We start from the raw sequence: 16,282 nt of genomic DNA on the forward strand, positions 1-16,282 counted from the left end.
TTGATTAAGACTTAATTTTTTTTTTAAAACATTTTTCTTAAAGGAATAGCTAAATAGGAGGAGTGAAAGCCATACCGTAGAGGAATTATTAATTAAAATTAAAATTCTATCATTTTTTCTAGATTAATTGTTTGATCGCTTTCTTAAAGATTAAGGAGGTGATAATGGATGAATTTTATTCAATGAAAGATTATATTCAAGCATAACTTTAATGGGAGATATTAAATTCTTCATTTAATTCATTTTGTACATCTTTATAGCAAATTAAATAATTAATTTATGTATTCATTTGAGTTTAGAAATATTATAGGTTGTTAAATTTGATAATTTTATAAATAATATATTTAAAAATTATGGCTAACATATAAATGCACAATTCAACCTCTAATAAGTAAAAACTCTTGGTTACACCCCTGCCCATAACAAGAGTGTGGGGTTAGATTGTTTAAATTATGCTCTTGGGCCTTGGGCTGGGTTCGAGGTATTAGTTTTTTACGAGCAGAGCCTTAAAGCCCACAAGTGGGTTGTTGGTAAAGAGGTTAGAGGGGCTTGTCTGAGGAGGGACATCTCCTCGGCTAGGTCAGGTAAAGATCAGGAGATATGCTAAGATGTTCAGAAGGAGATTTTAGTAGGTCTGGAGTATGGTGATGTGTTCCACAAGGGAGCAGAGAGGAAGAATGGATATGAAATATCTTGAAGAAAGCTGCTACTACTGCATTAAAGACTCTGTACCTACCTCTCTAGCCACATTAATGGGGAAATGACTTCTGAATAGTAGTGATCAGCCTTACAGCTATTATTGGAAGACTTCGGGAGGGTGGTAGATGGGACAAGTATCTAATTGTGTGATCTGTGCTACACTTGGAGGATGAAAGGAAGAAGAAGAATGATATAAGGGAACGAAAGAGACATTAGAGAGGGGATCGGACAATAAAAGAAGAGAGAGAGAAAACACTGTACACATCATCTTCAATTTTAATCCATTGTAAGAAGAAAAGGAAGGGCAATACAAGTGGTTCTCGGCTTACGTCCGAGGATAGTTTCTGTTATACCATTATTTCATTGCAACTGTTTTGGCGATCTAGCCCATTGTATTTGTTATTGAATATCCATAAAACCTAGGTTTCAAGCCCACACTCTACAAATTTGATTGTATAAGGCTATTTGGGCCTGAGTCTATCACGCGGTTGGTCCAGGTACAATTGTGCACTTACAATTGGCGCCGTCTGTGGGAATCTTGTGTTTAAGGAACTGGAATACTATGGCAGGCTCATATTCGCATCATGTAGAGTCTCTGAGGTCCCAGCATGAGGATCATTTCTAACGTCTTGAGCGAGAGAGGGATCGAGAGGGTAGTGTACATACGGTGCACACTGGTGGGAGTCGTTCGTGTGGTGGAAGCAGAGTCCCCCATGAGGATGATGCGAGGGCCATGCAGAAGGAGATTGATCACCTTAAGAAGAAGTTATGCCGTGCGAGACGAGGGCGGATGCCATCTCTTTCTGATCCCTCTTTTGAGGGCTCCTAAGGTAGTAGTTACAGGCCAAGGTCCAGAACTCCTCCTAGCAAAACTTCCTCATATGAGAAAGACGATCTTCATGGTCGTAGGGACAAGAAGTCTTCCTCCAAGGGCTTGGGAAACGATGCTATGAGCAGGGCGTTGCACCTTATCTCCAAGTCACCTTTCACACGCAGGATCGAAAGGGGAAAGCTTCCACGACGGTTCACTCAGCCTACGTTCACCATCTATAATGGTAGAACAGACCCAGTGGAGCACTTGAGTCATTTCAATCAAAAAATGGCGGAACATTCTAAGAATGAAACCTTAATGTGCAAAGTCTTCCTTTCTAGCTTGGGACCTGTTGCGATGAGATGGTTTAATGGCCTGAAGGCGGGTTCTATTGATTCTTTCATAGAGCTCACTAGGACATTTGGGTCTCGATTCATAACCTGCAGTAGAGTTCCTCGGCCTCTGGACTCATTGCTATCCATGGCCATGAGGGAGGGAGAGACCTTGAAAACCTATTCTGATAGATACTGGGAGATGTTTAATGAAATTGATGGCGATTTTGATGAGGTGGCAATTAACACTTTCAAGGTGGGCCTTCCAACTAATCACGGCCTCAGGAAATCTTTGACCAAAAAGCCTGTACGGAGCGTACGTCGGCTCATGGATCGTATTGACGAGTACAAAAGGGTCAAGGAAGATTAGCAGCAAGAGAAGGGGAAGGCGAAGGTTATCCCTCAGGAGAGGATGGATTTCAGGTCGGATAGATACAATAACAATAGGCCGAGGAGAGATTTCACTAGGCAAGTAGGTTCAAACATTCCTCAAGTAGTTAACATCGTATTCCGAGAACTGGTACATCAGTTGTTGGAGAAGATCCGGAAGGAACCGTACTTCAAATGGCCCAATAAGATGGTTGGGGATCCTACGAAGCGGAATCAGAATCTCATTTGCCACTATCATCAGGACGTAGGTCATACCACCGAGAATTGTCGGACACTATGGAACCATTTGAAGCAATTTGTTAGTGAAGGAAAGTTGAAGAAATTTTTGTATCATCCTAATGGATAAGGAAGCCATTCAGGTTTGATTAATCAGAGGAACAACTTATCCCGGCCTCCCTTGGGAACGATTAATGTCATTTTCGCTGCTCCTAGCAAGACTGGCTCCTGTCCTACTAGGGTGATGTCTGTGTTACATGTTCTCGTCGAGGAGTCTTGCTCGAGGCCAAAGCGGATTACAGGAAGTATTCTGCCTATTTTGGGCTTCTCGGATGAAAACAAGGTTGGGACCATTCAACCGCATGACGATACTCTGGTGGTTACGCTGAGGATAGGGGGCTATGATGTGAAGAGAGTGATGGTGGATCAGGGTAGTGGTGCGGATATTATGTACCCTGATTTGTTTAAGGGGCTTAATTTAAAGCTCGAAGATCTTACAGCTTATGATTCACCACTGATAAGTTTTGAAGGGAAAGCTATCATACTAAAGGGACAAATTCACTTGCCTGTGCAGTCAGGTCCAAAAATAGTTGATGTGGATTTCATTGTGATTGACGCTTATTCCCCATACATGGCCATCATCGCAAGGCCTTGGCTGCATGCTCTGGGTGTTGTTTCCTCAACTCTACATGTCAAGGTGAAGTTCCCGTCTGGGGAATTGATTGAAGAAATTCTTGGGAGCCAATCAGTAGCAAGACAATGTATATCGGCTGCAATACTACACCAGGCTGAACTAGAGTCCTCGGTCTCAACTACGGAGGACTTATAGCAATTAACGTCTCTGGATGCACCCAGTGCAGTGACAGAAGAGGAGGCAACATGTGAAGAGTTAGAAAGATTTCTTTTAGGTGACAATCCTGAAAGGTTCTTTTAGGTTGGTGTTCGGCTACCACATTAAGAGAAGATGGAATTGGTTATGTTTTTGAAAAACAATATCGACGTATTTGCCTGGGATCCTTATGAGGCCCCTGGGGTTGAACCAAGTTTCATTTGCCATCATTTGAACGTCAATCCTACCGTTGTCCCGAGGAGGCAACCACCTCGGCGTTCTTCTAAAGAACATGCTGAGGCTATCAAGGAAGAGGTGCTCAAGCTTAAAGGGGCCGGGCAATTAAAGAAGTTTTTATCCGGAATGGTTGGCGCACATAGTAGTGGTGAAGAAGAAGAACGGAAAGTGGAGAGTGTGTGTGGACTTCACAGACTTGAACAAGGCTTGTCCTAAGGATTCGTTTCCAATGCCTCGCATAGATCAATTAGTGGATGCTACAGTTGGACATCCTCAGATGAGTTTTTTGGATACTTTCCAAGGCTATCACCAAATACCTTTGGCACTAGATGATCAGGAGAAAACAACCTTCATTACTCCTACGGAGAATTATCACTACAAGGTGATGCCATTTGGTTTGAAAAACGCAGGGGCTACCTATCAAAGGATGATGACCGGGATGTTCGAGTCGCAGTTGGGAAAGACTATTGAAGTGTATGTAGATGACATGGTGGTGAAGAGCAAGGCTGTGCCCATGCATGTGAAAGATTTGAATGACACTTTTCAGACTCTGAGGAAGTACAAGTTGCGCCTTAACGCCTCTAAATGCTCTTTTGGTGTAGGCTCTGGTAAATTCCTGGGCTACATGGTGACTCATAGAGGAATAGAAGTGAATACGACACAAGTCAGGGTAATTAACAGCTTGCAACCTCCTTAGAATCCAAAGGAAGTTTAGAAGCTAACGGGGATGACTGCTGCTCTCAACAGGTTTATTTCTCAATCCGCTGATAGGTGTAAACCTTTCTTCCAGTTGCTGAATAAATGGAAGGGATTCGAATGGACCGAGGAGTGCGCCTTAGCTTTTCAACAACTTAAAGAGTATCTTTCTTGACCACCCATCATGTCCCGGCCAGAGGTGGATGAAATCCTGTTTGCGTATATAGTGGTGGCCATTCACGCCATCATTTTGGTTGTAATATAGGACGATGGTGGTATACAGAGACCAGTTTACTATGTGAGCAAATCTTTGCATGAAGCTGAGGTGCGTTATTAACTGTTGGAGAAAGCGATTCTGGCTGTAGTGCATGCTACGCGTAAGCTTCCTCACTATTTTTAGTCCCATACAGTTGTTGTTTTGACTCAACTCCCTCTTAAGTCGGTGTTGCGAAGTTCTGATTACTTGGGGAGGATAGCTAAGTCGGGAACTATCTTGGGGGCTTTTGATATTAAATATATGTCTCGCACCTCTGTCAAGGGTTAGGTCCTTGCTGATTTGGTGGCAGAATTCGCTGAGCCTTCATTAGAAGAAAGTGCGAGGGGGTTGCACATGTATGAAAAATCAGTTGGCTTGATCTCGTGCAAGGAGCTTCCAATGTGGAAGGTATATGTTGATGGAGCAGCAAATCAGAGAGAATCTGGTGTGGGGCTAGTTTTGGTATCCCCTAAAGGAATTACTTTGGAGAAATCGTTGAGATTGGGGTTCTCAGCCACTAATAATGAGGCTGAGTACGAAACTGTATTGGTTGGGATGGATATGGCTCAGAAAATGGGGGGGAAATCAGTCCAAATGTTCTTAGATTCTCAATTAGTTGTGGGCCAAGTGGTAGGGACGTTAGAGGCTAGAGATCCAAGAATGCAAGAATATTTGACCCGGGTCAGGTGTTTACAATCCAAGCTTGACTCTTTTACCTTGATGCATATATCTAGGAGTGGGAACACACATGCTGATTCATTAGCCACACTTGCAGAAAGGCACCTCGGTTTTGGTTATCCGAGGATCAAAAACTGTACAAACGCTCCTTTTCTGGGCCATACTTGCTGTGTATACACTCTGAAGCAACGGAGTCACTTTTGGAGGAACTGCACGAAGGAATTTGTGGAAGTCATACGAGAGGAAGGTCTTTAGCTCATAGAGCTCTGACCCAGGGGTATTGGTGGCCCAACATGTAGAGAGAGGCCCAGGATTATGCGAAAAAATGCGACCAATGCCAGAGATTTGCTCCTAACATCCATCAGCCTAGTGGTGTACTTAACCCTTTTTCTAGTCCTTGGCCATTCGCTCAATGGGGATTGGATATAATAGGGCCTTTCCCAAAGGCTGTGGAAAATAAAATGTGGTTGCTCGTAGGAACCGATTACTTTACCAAGTGGGTTGAAGTTGAGCCTTTGTCAAATATTAGAGATGTGGATGCAAAGAAGTTTGTTTGGAAGAACATTGTCACTAGGTTTGGAATACCTCATACTCTTATTTTAGACAATGGCTTACAGTTTGATAGTAAGGCTTTTAGAAAATACTGCTGCGACCTAGGCATCACGAATAGGTACTCCACTCCAACTTATTCGCAGGGGAACGGGCAGGTAGAGACAGTTAATAAAGTTATAGTAAGTGGACTTAAGAAGAGGCTGGATGATGCAAAGGGAAGATGGGTGGAAGAATTGCCATACGTTATGTGGACATATCGAATCACACCACGAAGGTCCACCGGGGAAACGCCATTCTCCATGACTTATGGAGCTGAGGCTGTGATCCCTCTGGAAACGCGATTTTCGACATTAAGAACGAGTTCTTTCAGCCCAAATAATAACGATGGTTTACTGGAGAAAAGTCTGGATCTAGTTGAGGAATGGCAAGAGACCGCCATGGTTCAGCTAGCTTATTATTAGCATAAGCTCAAACGAGGGTATGATGCTCATGTGAAGTTAAGGCCACTTGCAGCTGAAGACTTAGTATTGAGGAAAGTCTTAGGTACTGCCAAGAACCTAGCATAGGGAAAGCTAGGACCTACCTGGGAAGGACCGTACCGAATCACTACTGTAGCAGGCATAGGAGCATTATCATCTAGCAGATTTAGATGAAAAAGTTGTACAACGCCCATGGAATGTAAATAACCTACGAAGTTACTACTATTAATGAAAGACTCTTTTGCCATTTTTTGTTCTATTTATTGTGTTGTGGTTTAGTTCATTTTTATAAGTATCAAACAGAAATTTGGTCATGCTTAGATCCTCGGACCACATACCTCATGGAAATTGGTATATTATTAAGTGTTAAACAGAACCTTAGTTACGTCTGGTTCTCGGATCATCTACTTTTGAGAAATTAACATTGCGGTTTATTTTTATAAGTATCAAACAGAAACTTGGTTATGCTTGGCTTCTCGGACCACATACCTCCTGAAAATTGATATATTATTAAGTGTTAAACAGAACCTTAGTTACGTCTGGTCCTCGGATCATCTACTTTGGGGAAATTAACATTGCGGTTCATTTTTATAAGTATCAAACCGAAACTTGGTTATGCTTGGCTCCTCGGACCACGTACCTCGTGGAAATTGATATATTATTAAGTGTTAAACAGAACATTAGTTACGTCTGGTCCTTGGATCATCTACTTTGAGGAAATTAACATTGCGGTTCATTTTTATAAGTATCAAACAGAAACTTGGTCATGCTTGGCTCCTCGGACCACGTACCTCGTAGAAATTGATATATTATTAAGTGTTAAACAGAACCTTAGTTACGTCTGGTCCTCAGATCATCTACTTTGGGGAAATTAACATTGTGGTTCATTTTTATAAGTATCAAACAGAAACTGGGTCATGTTTGGCTCCTCGGACCACGTACCTCGTGAAAATTGATATATTATTAAGTGTTAAACAGAACCTTAGTTACGTTTGGTCCTCAGATCATCTACTTTCGGGAAATTAACATTGCGGTTCATTTTTATAAGTATCAAATAGAAACTTGGTCATGCTTGGCTCCTCGGACCACATACCCCGTTGAAATTGATATATTATTAAGTGTTAAACAGAATCTTAGTTACGTTTGGTCCTCGGACCATCTACTTTGGAAAAATTAACATTTCATTTTGTTTTTCTAAGTATCTAACTGAGATTTGAATAAGCCTTGATTCTTAGGCCATACACCATGGTAGGTTTAGTGGTTTGCTTTATGCCCAAATTGAACATACACTCTGGTCTTACAACTGTGTTTTCTCTCATTTTTAGTTCAAATATATTCTCACATAATTAATCGTTTCTTATTACACTCTGAGTGTTGTAATTCCAATACATAGATTATCCACTGATGTCTTATGTCAATAAAGTGAAATTATCTTTATGTTTAGTTATAGGTCTCAGTTAAGACATTGTGGGGGGTTTTTTCTACTCACTTTTATATTAAATCATTTGGGATATATATGTAACTTACATTAAGGAAAAGGAGATAAACATTTTAGTAAAGGAAATTGGTAATGGATTAAAGAGCAATCTTTCAAATTTATCATTAATTCTGTCAATGGGTGCATTGGAAATGAAACTCTAAAGTAAAAGGATCAAAATAAAAGTCCTGAAGAGAAAAAAAAAAAAAAAAAAGGGCTACGTAAAGAAAAGGTCCTTGATGGCCTATGCCTTGAGTTTCGGTGGAGGGTCTTGCTCGGACTTCTTGGCAGCCTCCTTCATTTTGTCCTCCTCCCCTATTGGCTTAGGCTTAGCTTTGGACGAGGCTTTGACTTGTTTTCCTTTATCCTTTGCCACTAGTGGAGGAGTGTCTTGTTTAGCATGTTTGCTTGGGTGCTTATCAGCCTTGTCATCTTGTTCACTTTCTTTATCAGAACTAGCAGATTCTTTAGGAGGTGGAATGGGCTCTTGAATTGGAGATGGCTATATCAAAGGCACTGTCTGTGAGGTGGTTGAAATGGGAGGAAGGTCTTCAATCACTTGGATGTCATGAGGAATCCAAATATTTTCTGCCTTTCTCCATTCAGAAGTAGTTGGGACTCTTGCCACATTAAGGGCTTCTGCCCAAACTTGTTGACAGTACTCCCTACATAGTTCTGCTAGCTCCTCGGTCAGTCTGGTTTCCGTCGCCTCAACCCCTTCATTGTAAGAAGCCTTCTTGGTAGCCTCCATGGTCTCACTAAGGCGACGAGCCTTTTCCATAGCTTGAGCAAGCTCCATTTTTAAGGCTAAATTTTCCTGCTGAACTTTGGATAGATCCTCTTCTTTTTGGCGCAGCAGTTTGCGTTGTCCCTCCACTTAAGCCTTAGTAGTTTTGAGTCTGACCTTGACACTATTTCTCTCTTTCTTTTCGTCTACCAATTTTTTGGCCAGCTCATCTTTCTCTGCCTCGGCAAGGCCTAAGGCTTTCTCAGTTTCAACTCTGACTTGGAGTTCAGCCTAGGCCTGGTTCCGACTATCCTCCACCCATTTCTCAGCAACAAAAACCTCTTGAATGGCCTACATGGAGATGTTGAACAGATGCATCATGGTAGGAGCAATAGAACAGTACTATTGGAAAGATTTTATACGAAAAGATAATATAAAAAAAAAGAGTAATATAGCGAGAAAGTAGTGGTTGTGTAACACGTACCAAAGTTAAGTCCCTTTTCAGGGAGAGGAAAAGGTGTGGCTGGCTCATCTTTTCCAAAGCCTCCATTTCCTTTGGTAAAAGGATAGGCTATTCCAGAGCATTAGCGAGGTAGTGGGCATGTCCTCGCTGGAACTCCCTTATGCTTGAGTGGCAAGGAATTGGAGCCCTATCTAATTCTAGTGCAGGGGACCACTTGGCCTGTGTACGGTGCACCTCGGCCAGACCATGGCTTTCCCCACTCTCTACAGAACGGGCGCGCGTTCCACCCTTTTCAACTTTTTGTTGTTGTTGTTGCTTTAACTTCTTCTGTTGTGCCATTTCTGTCTCCTCGGCCTCATTTTTCCTTTTCTTTTTAGGGTCGGGGGCGGGAACCTTGGGGTCGGAAAGAGGAGGAGGTGGTGGCAGTTTGGGAGGGGGTTGAAATCCAACTGTGTCCTTTTTGGGGGCTTGTGTGCCCCTCTTAGTCATCAGTGATCTTAAGCTAGACATGTCTTCTTCCTCGGCACTGGTATCAACCTATGTAATTACTAAACCCTTTATACCAGAACTCTCGGAAGGTTTGTTTTCTTCATCCGAGATGGTGACAATGTGGCTCTCTATAGGTTTCTTTGCTCCTCAAGCCGAAACTGATCTATTTCTTCCTCAAGAGATAGACATGGGGATGTGGGCTCTTTTTGGGTGTTGGTGGCTACAGGTCGCATTGAAAGTGGGACTGCTTTGACTGGGAGTGTGTACAGGATGACAGAAGGGTCGTCCGGTAACTCGTTTAGGGCGAGAAAGCCAGGCTTAGAAACGTCAATCCTTCTACATCTCTTGTTACCCGTAATGATTGCGTTGTCAATCTCCTGGTATACGTTTGACAGAGGGTCGTACCCTAGGATAAGATGAGCTTCCCTCACTTGTAAGTCCTCGTTCACAAACACCTCCGATCTCAAAACTCTGTTAAGATCAGAAATGCTGGTTTCGCTTAGTCGGAGTGATATGTGCTGTTTTTCTGCAAAGGACACATCCGAGAAGCCAAACACGGTTAGACCCATAATAAACATTGAATAAAGAGAATATTTAAATATGGCAAATCTAAGACGATAAATCTTTGAGAACAGAAATTCGGATCAGGAAATCTAAGTCCTATTGAGTCACACCTGGTTTTCCCTCTTTGACTGGGCAATGAAGACCATCGTACCATCTCCCGGAGGCGATTAAGTAGTCGTCCTTCATGCCTTTGTTAGACTTGGGAAGGCACAATATGAGTCTAACGACGCTAGACCTAGACTTGAGGTAGTAGCCTACGTTTTTCAGTTGGTGGCACTCATACATATGGACGACATCGTGCCATGTGAGGTTCAAACCCATTTGCTCATTGAGAGCATCGACATAACCTAAGACTCTAAACATGTTAGGTGTACACTGGTTGGGGCACAGTCTATGGTTACGCATGTATTCATTGGTAACATTCTTCATGGGAAGTGTCATTCTACCTTCTAAAAAGGCGATTATAGGAATGACTACTTGTCCTTCTTTCCTAGAGTCGGCTATGGCTTCTTGGGGGCAGTGCTTTAAACCCACTTCCGGAAGAATGTGGTATTTAGCTCGAAAACCCTCCATGCCGGTGGTAGTATCTACTAAGCACTTGAATCTACCCATTTGGTCGGGATAAAAGTGGAGATTTAAGGAGAGAGATAGTATGGTTAGTAGTCGAGAAGAAATGAATTTGAGAGAGTGTGAGTACTTATGGGAAATGAGTGGATGATTCTTCGTGAACTTCTTTAGCGGAGAGAAAAGGGAGATAGGTTGTGGATTTGATTGATTGTTTGAGTGATAAATTTAATCGAGGTTCCCTAGGCATTTTTGGTATATGGGAAACGACATTAAGAGGAAGTTATCCCGCCCAATTTTTGAGGATGGACCCGAGCCGTTGGATGTATATCTCACCGTTGAAAGTGGAAGACAAAGCGTTACTTGCAGCAATTAATGTGGGCGTTATGGGTTTAAGTAGTATCAAGAGTGGTTCAAACAAAAATAAAAAAGGGTGAAACGAGATCCTCACGTGTCATGGTCAGAGAAGCATGTGAAGGTTCTAGTGTTGGGTCAAAACTTCGTTTTTTCCTCTTTGGATAGGGAGAAAAACCAAGTTTTGAGGGGCTATTGTGGGGTCAGATTGTTTAAAATATGTTCTTGGGCCTTGGGCTGAGTTCGGGGTATTAGTTTTTTACGAGCAGAGCCTTAAAGCCCACAAGTGGGTTGTTGGTAAAGAGGTTAGAGGGACTTGTCCGAGGAGGGACATCTCATCGGCTAAGTCAAGTAAAGATCAGGAGATATGCTAAGATGTTCAGAAGGAGATTCTAGTAGGTTTGGAGTATGGTGACGTGTTCCACAAGGGAGCAGAGAGGAAGAATGGATATGAAATATCTTGAAGAAAGCTGCTACCACCACATTAAAGACTCTGCACTTACCTCTCTGGCCGCATTAATGATGAAATGACCTCTGAATAGTAGTGATCAGCCTTACAACTATTATTGGAAGACTTAAGGAGGGTGGTGGATGAGACAAGTATCTAATTGTATGATCTGTGCTACACTTGGAGGATGAAAGGAAGAAGAAGAGTGATATAAGGGAACGAAAGAGGCATTAGAGAGGGGATCGGACAATAAAAGAAGAGAGAGAAAACACTGTACATATCATCTTCAATTTTAATCCATTGTAAGAAGAAAAGGAAGGGCAATACAAGTGGTCCTTGGCTTACGTTTGAGGATAGTTTCTGTTATACCATTATTTCATTGCAACTGTTTTGGCGATCTAGCCCATCGTATTTGTTATCCAATATCCATAAAACCTAGGTTTCAAGCCCACACTACAAATTTGATTGTATAAGGCTATTTGGGCCTGAGTCCATCACGCGGTTGGTCTGGGTACAATTGTGCACTTACAAAGAGTATATTATTAATTTGTTTGATTTTTCTTTTGTAAGTATTACCGGAGAGAAACCATGCAAAGATAGTCAATATATAATTTGAAGACAGTCTTGTAATGTTTTCTATCGTGAGTATCCAATATTGGTTTAAATGGTTATTTTCCTCACTTTTTTTTATTTTTTTATTTTTTAAATATGATATAATTTCAACCTATGATGTTTGCTCTATAATGATTGTTTTTTTTATTATTAGCCTAAGATATCAGTTGTTTTTTGCGTGTGGGGGGGGGGCGCTTTGAACTTTGAAAACTAGATTTCTTATTCAATGATAAGAAACTTTACGAGTTTATCAACTAGAACCCACAATCTCTATTAATTTAAATTGGGTATACATGAACAAAAGAAGAAGAATCTTAGAACCACATAACAAGGATATATTATCAATTTGTTAGTATAACGGGAAAGAAACCATGCTAAAAAAAATAAAAAAATTATTGTGTTAGTTTGGGGAGCTTATTTTTATTGGTTATTTGATTTTAAAAATAAATTGGGTAAAAGTACAACCATACCGAAAAATATTAAAGTTTTTTAAAAAGTTACACCTAAACTGTAAATAAACTGAATGATTTTTTAACATGTCATTAATATATGGTTTACTATCTTGATGCACATACACATAAATATAAGTCACTTCTTTCAAAGCCAATCACTACTAATCCTAACCATATATGAAGAATTTTTGTGTTGCTTTTTCCCTCTAAAAGGGGCACAATCATTAGAAGGTAACATCTTACAAATATAAGAACTGTCTGTATTGGTGAGCTTAAATAGCTATTAGCTGCTTCACATTCATTGGAAATGCGTATTGCAAAGAACCATCAAACATACGATCCACAAGGATGCGATGAGCTGCCTCTGTAGGATGGACTTTATCAAAGAAGACGTAGTCACTTCTGTTGGAGCAATATTCTGCAATTGGCAGGCAAAAAATCTCAGCATTAAGGGTCCCCAAACCGCAACAAGCAGCTTTAACCTCTACAAATCCTGCAATCAAATAAGAAAGGTCTTTAATCATTCTTTTTTATCATGAAAAATTGAAAGGAAAACAAACTAAATGTAGAAAAAAACCAAGTAGTGCCTACTCAACAACGTGTCAATTTTGGACTTTCTAACCTAAAACCTATAGTATGTCTTTGGAGAATAAAATGACATAAATGAATTCATGTCCTCTCCACTGATTAGTCGGTTGAGGAACCATAGTGGAACCCAAAATTCTAAGACTAAGGTTTGGTTGTTATTGTAATTGGGTTTTTTAGTTTATATTTTTTAATCTCTATTTTATAAAAAGAAGATAATCATTGTACCATAAGCAGCTGGTCTCTGAACGAGGTCAAACAAAGCTTTGTAAGTGTCAAAGTAGGAGTAGTTTATGCCTTTAAGAACTGACTTCAATTCCTGCAACATTGAAATAAGACCTTTATTGTACTTATCAGACCAGAAATTTATTTCCTCGTGGCATTCTTCATTTTTGGTCACCCTCCTCCTTGCTGGGCAGCACCCAATTGACCCAATTCCAGCAATCACAAATTTACGTGCACCAAAACCGTATAATCGCTGCACAAAGTTTTGATAAAGAAATGATCAGCAAAGACCTAAATTGAATTATACTATAATGTTTCTTGGAGTCAAAGTGAACCTCTAACTCTAATGTTTGTCACATTTAAGTTTCAAGACAAGTAATAAACTTAGTTACCTTTAATATAGCTTTGATTGAAAGGACCATTGAATCAACGTACTGAAGTGAGGTAGTCTTGTTTTGGAGATCAGACGATTCGAAGTAGCGAAAGATGTCGTTGCTTCCAATCACAAAGGTAAAAATTGATTTTGATAAATGATTTTTTGCACCAGAGGATCCTAGTTGTTTGTACAGGTCTTTATACACGATTGAGAAGTAGTCTAATTGTTGTGTCAAATGTATTGACTGGGACTGCACGAGTGAATATAAAACAAAACAATTTAATATTTATCAGCTAAACATCTTACTTTCTTTAATTTTGTTTTTTGTTTTTTTGAGACACAATAATTTTAATAACTAGTTGGCTATAATAAAACTCCCACAAGTAGTGGGTAGTGGGTTCATTGGTTTGGGGTGCAATTCATGGATTTTCAAGTTATCTAAAAATTAATAGGATAGATAACATAAAAATATAACTAAGTGCTTAAATACCACTTTCTTATAGGAAAGGGGGCAAAAAAATCTAGTATCAAAGTTAGACCATGTGGGGATGATATCATTCTCACAACTTGCCACATTACTAAATTGTTTGATAAAGTTGTCTCCACAACATTTGTTTTGTTTGAAAAAGTTTGCAAATATAAAAAATTTAATACCTGTTGATATGACAAATTGTTAGCAATAAATAAAAAAGTGACGTCAATAATAACTGATTAGCTCAAGCGAGAACTAGTAAAATAGTGTAAAAAATGCTGTCAAAGTTTTTGTGTATTATCTTTTTGTTTTTTTCTACACAAGTCGAAGGACCAATGGGCTCTTAACACCTCAAGTCCTCAACTGTCAAATACAAAGTGGCTTTCTTGCTTCTTTAATTGGAAATATCTGGCTTTAGGTATATGGGCCAAAATTAAAAAGCCTAGCTTTGGGCCTCATCAGGTCTTTTCAATAGCTCAGTGGTCTTCAAATTTCATGTGGGCTATGTTGGTTTGTCAATTGGGGGTAGGGCTGTCCACGGGTCGGTCCGGGTCGGGTTTGTGCCCAACCCAGAACCGACCCGATCATTTCGGGTTTCTTAAATCTGGACCCGCTGCCGACCCGCCGGAGGTAGCGGTTCGGGTGGTCGGAGCTCGTCGGGTATCGGGCGGGTTCGAACTATGTGAATCTCGCCGGATTTTGCTGATATCGTCGCCGGATATTGCCAAAATCTATGGTTTTTGCAGGATCTGACCGGATCTCAACGAGATTTGGCCGGATCTTGAAGAGATCTCGGTAGATCTCAACGAGATCAGGCCGGATCTCGAAGAGTCCGGCGAGATATCAGTGCAAGGCGAAGAGATCGTGAAGAGATGGGGCGAGATCGCGAAGAGATCGGGTGAGATTGCAACGAGATCTCGGCAAATCTCGACAAATCGGAGAAAATGAGGCCGGCTAACCCCTCCAATCGACGGAAAACTAACATTTCTATGCGTTTTCCGGTCGGGTCGGTTGATCATCGGGTTTTCATGCTTAAACCCGTCAACCGACCCGCCGGTATCGGGTTTCATGGCCGAAGACCCGCTGCCGACCGTCGCCGGCGTCGGATCGGCCGGTTTTCGGGTCGGGTCGGCCGGGTTGGGCGGGTTAGGCGGGTGGCGGGTCTTCTTGGACACCCCTAATTGGGGGAACAAAAAAGGCTACATAATAGCCCAATTGTGGGTCACAACTCTTTTGAATCTTAGACGGATAAGACTTGCACACAACGCATAGCAAACTATTGCATTACGGTGAAGGAAGAGAATCGTAGCCGAAGCCGTAGCCGTAGCTTAATTGATAAAGGTTTTGTGTTGTACAAGAAACTAATACGTGAGACTCTCCTGTCTTCATACCAAGAAATTTATGTTTAATACAAAAAATGGAACAGAAAAAATGAAGAGAATCAAACAAAATAATAGTTTTTTTTATTGTTATTATTTCTTTATATACAAGATAAAATTTCTAGTTTAATCTAAGTGTATATATGTGTGAAACTTCTCATTGGAGACTTGAACTCTATACTTTGCCCCCCACACTCCACAAGTATTTATATTTGTGAAATGACTACTGTACCAAGAGTCCGTGGTGGTAAACAAAATAATAGTCTTAAATACACCAAACATATATAGCATTAATTAGTGAAAGATTTTGTTCCACTTACCAGTGGGTGGTTCTTGCCGCCCCAAATTCTGGCACCACCAGAAGCAAAGTTAACACCGTTTAGAAACGAAACGTTATTATTCTCGTTGGACTCATCTACTAGAGAAAGGTATGGTGGTGCAGTTGGCAATCCTAATTTCTCAGCTGCCACACAATGTTCCATTCATTTCACATAGAAATTTACGCTAAAAAAAACAAACAAACAAACACCACATATTACTTACCAAGAAAATCTGCAGCATTCATGCCATTAGTAAATCTCCCATTTGCTTTTTGGTTAGGAAGGTCAATGCCATAGTAAGGGAGATCAGCCTTGGCAATAGAGAGCTTTAGGTAATTGTTGTTTCCCACATCTACCAATGAATCTCCAAACAGAAACATGGCTGGAACCATTTGAGCCTTTGAAAGGTTGAAGCTTGTAATGATGAAGAAAGTCAATAGCAGAACTTTGCATTCCATTGTGCTAAGCAAACCTGAATCTCTCTCTCTCAAATTGATATGTTGGAACATTGCAGGGTTGGGATTTAATTTATAGAGCAGATGACTTGTATGAGGTGTGTATTATGTCTGTAATAAAGAATGCCGTAAAAAGACATACCCT

The 16,282-nt window shown here is 40.8% G+C and overlaps 1 protein-coding gene across 1 annotated transcript; it reads right to left on the reverse strand.

Moving 5' to 3' along the window:
* Positions 1–12,597: 12,597 nt before the first annotated feature.
* LOC142638097 (GDSL esterase/lipase At5g55050-like) lies at positions 12,598–16,140 on the reverse strand. Its single transcript, XM_075812093.1, has 5 exons — positions 15,906–16,140; positions 15,683–15,825; positions 13,528–13,761; positions 13,139–13,388; positions 12,598–12,818 (listed from the first exon to the last, which is right to left on the reverse strand). Exons 1-5 carry the CDS (start codon positions 16,138–16,140, stop codon positions 12,598–12,600), a joined length of 1,083 nt encoding a protein of 360 aa, XP_075668208.1.
* Positions 16,141–16,282: the final 142 nt, after the last annotated feature.

The sequence above is a fragment of the Castanea sativa genome, chromosome 6 (genome assembly GCF_040712315.1).
Source record: "Castanea sativa cultivar Marrone di Chiusa Pesio chromosome 6, ASM4071231v1".
NCBI lineage: Eukaryota > Viridiplantae > Streptophyta > Magnoliopsida > Fagales > Fagaceae > Castanea > Castanea sativa.

What these genes read in the sequence shown, in the direction of transcription:
- LOC142638097 (XM_075812093.1), bottom strand. Translation starts at nt 16,140, where the DNA reads ATGGAATGCAAAGTTCTGCTATTGACTTTCTTCATCATTACAAGCTTC. An exon ending in GAATGCTGCAGATTTTCTTG is followed by an intron (nt 15,826 to 15,905) that starts GTAAGTAATATG and finishes ATTGTGTGGCAG; the next exon opens with CTGAGAAATTAGGATTGCCA. An exon ending in CAATCAAAGCTATATTAAAG is followed by an intron (nt 13,389 to 13,527) that starts GTAACTAAGTTT and finishes AACTTTGTGCAG; the next exon opens with CGATTATACGGTTTTGGTGC.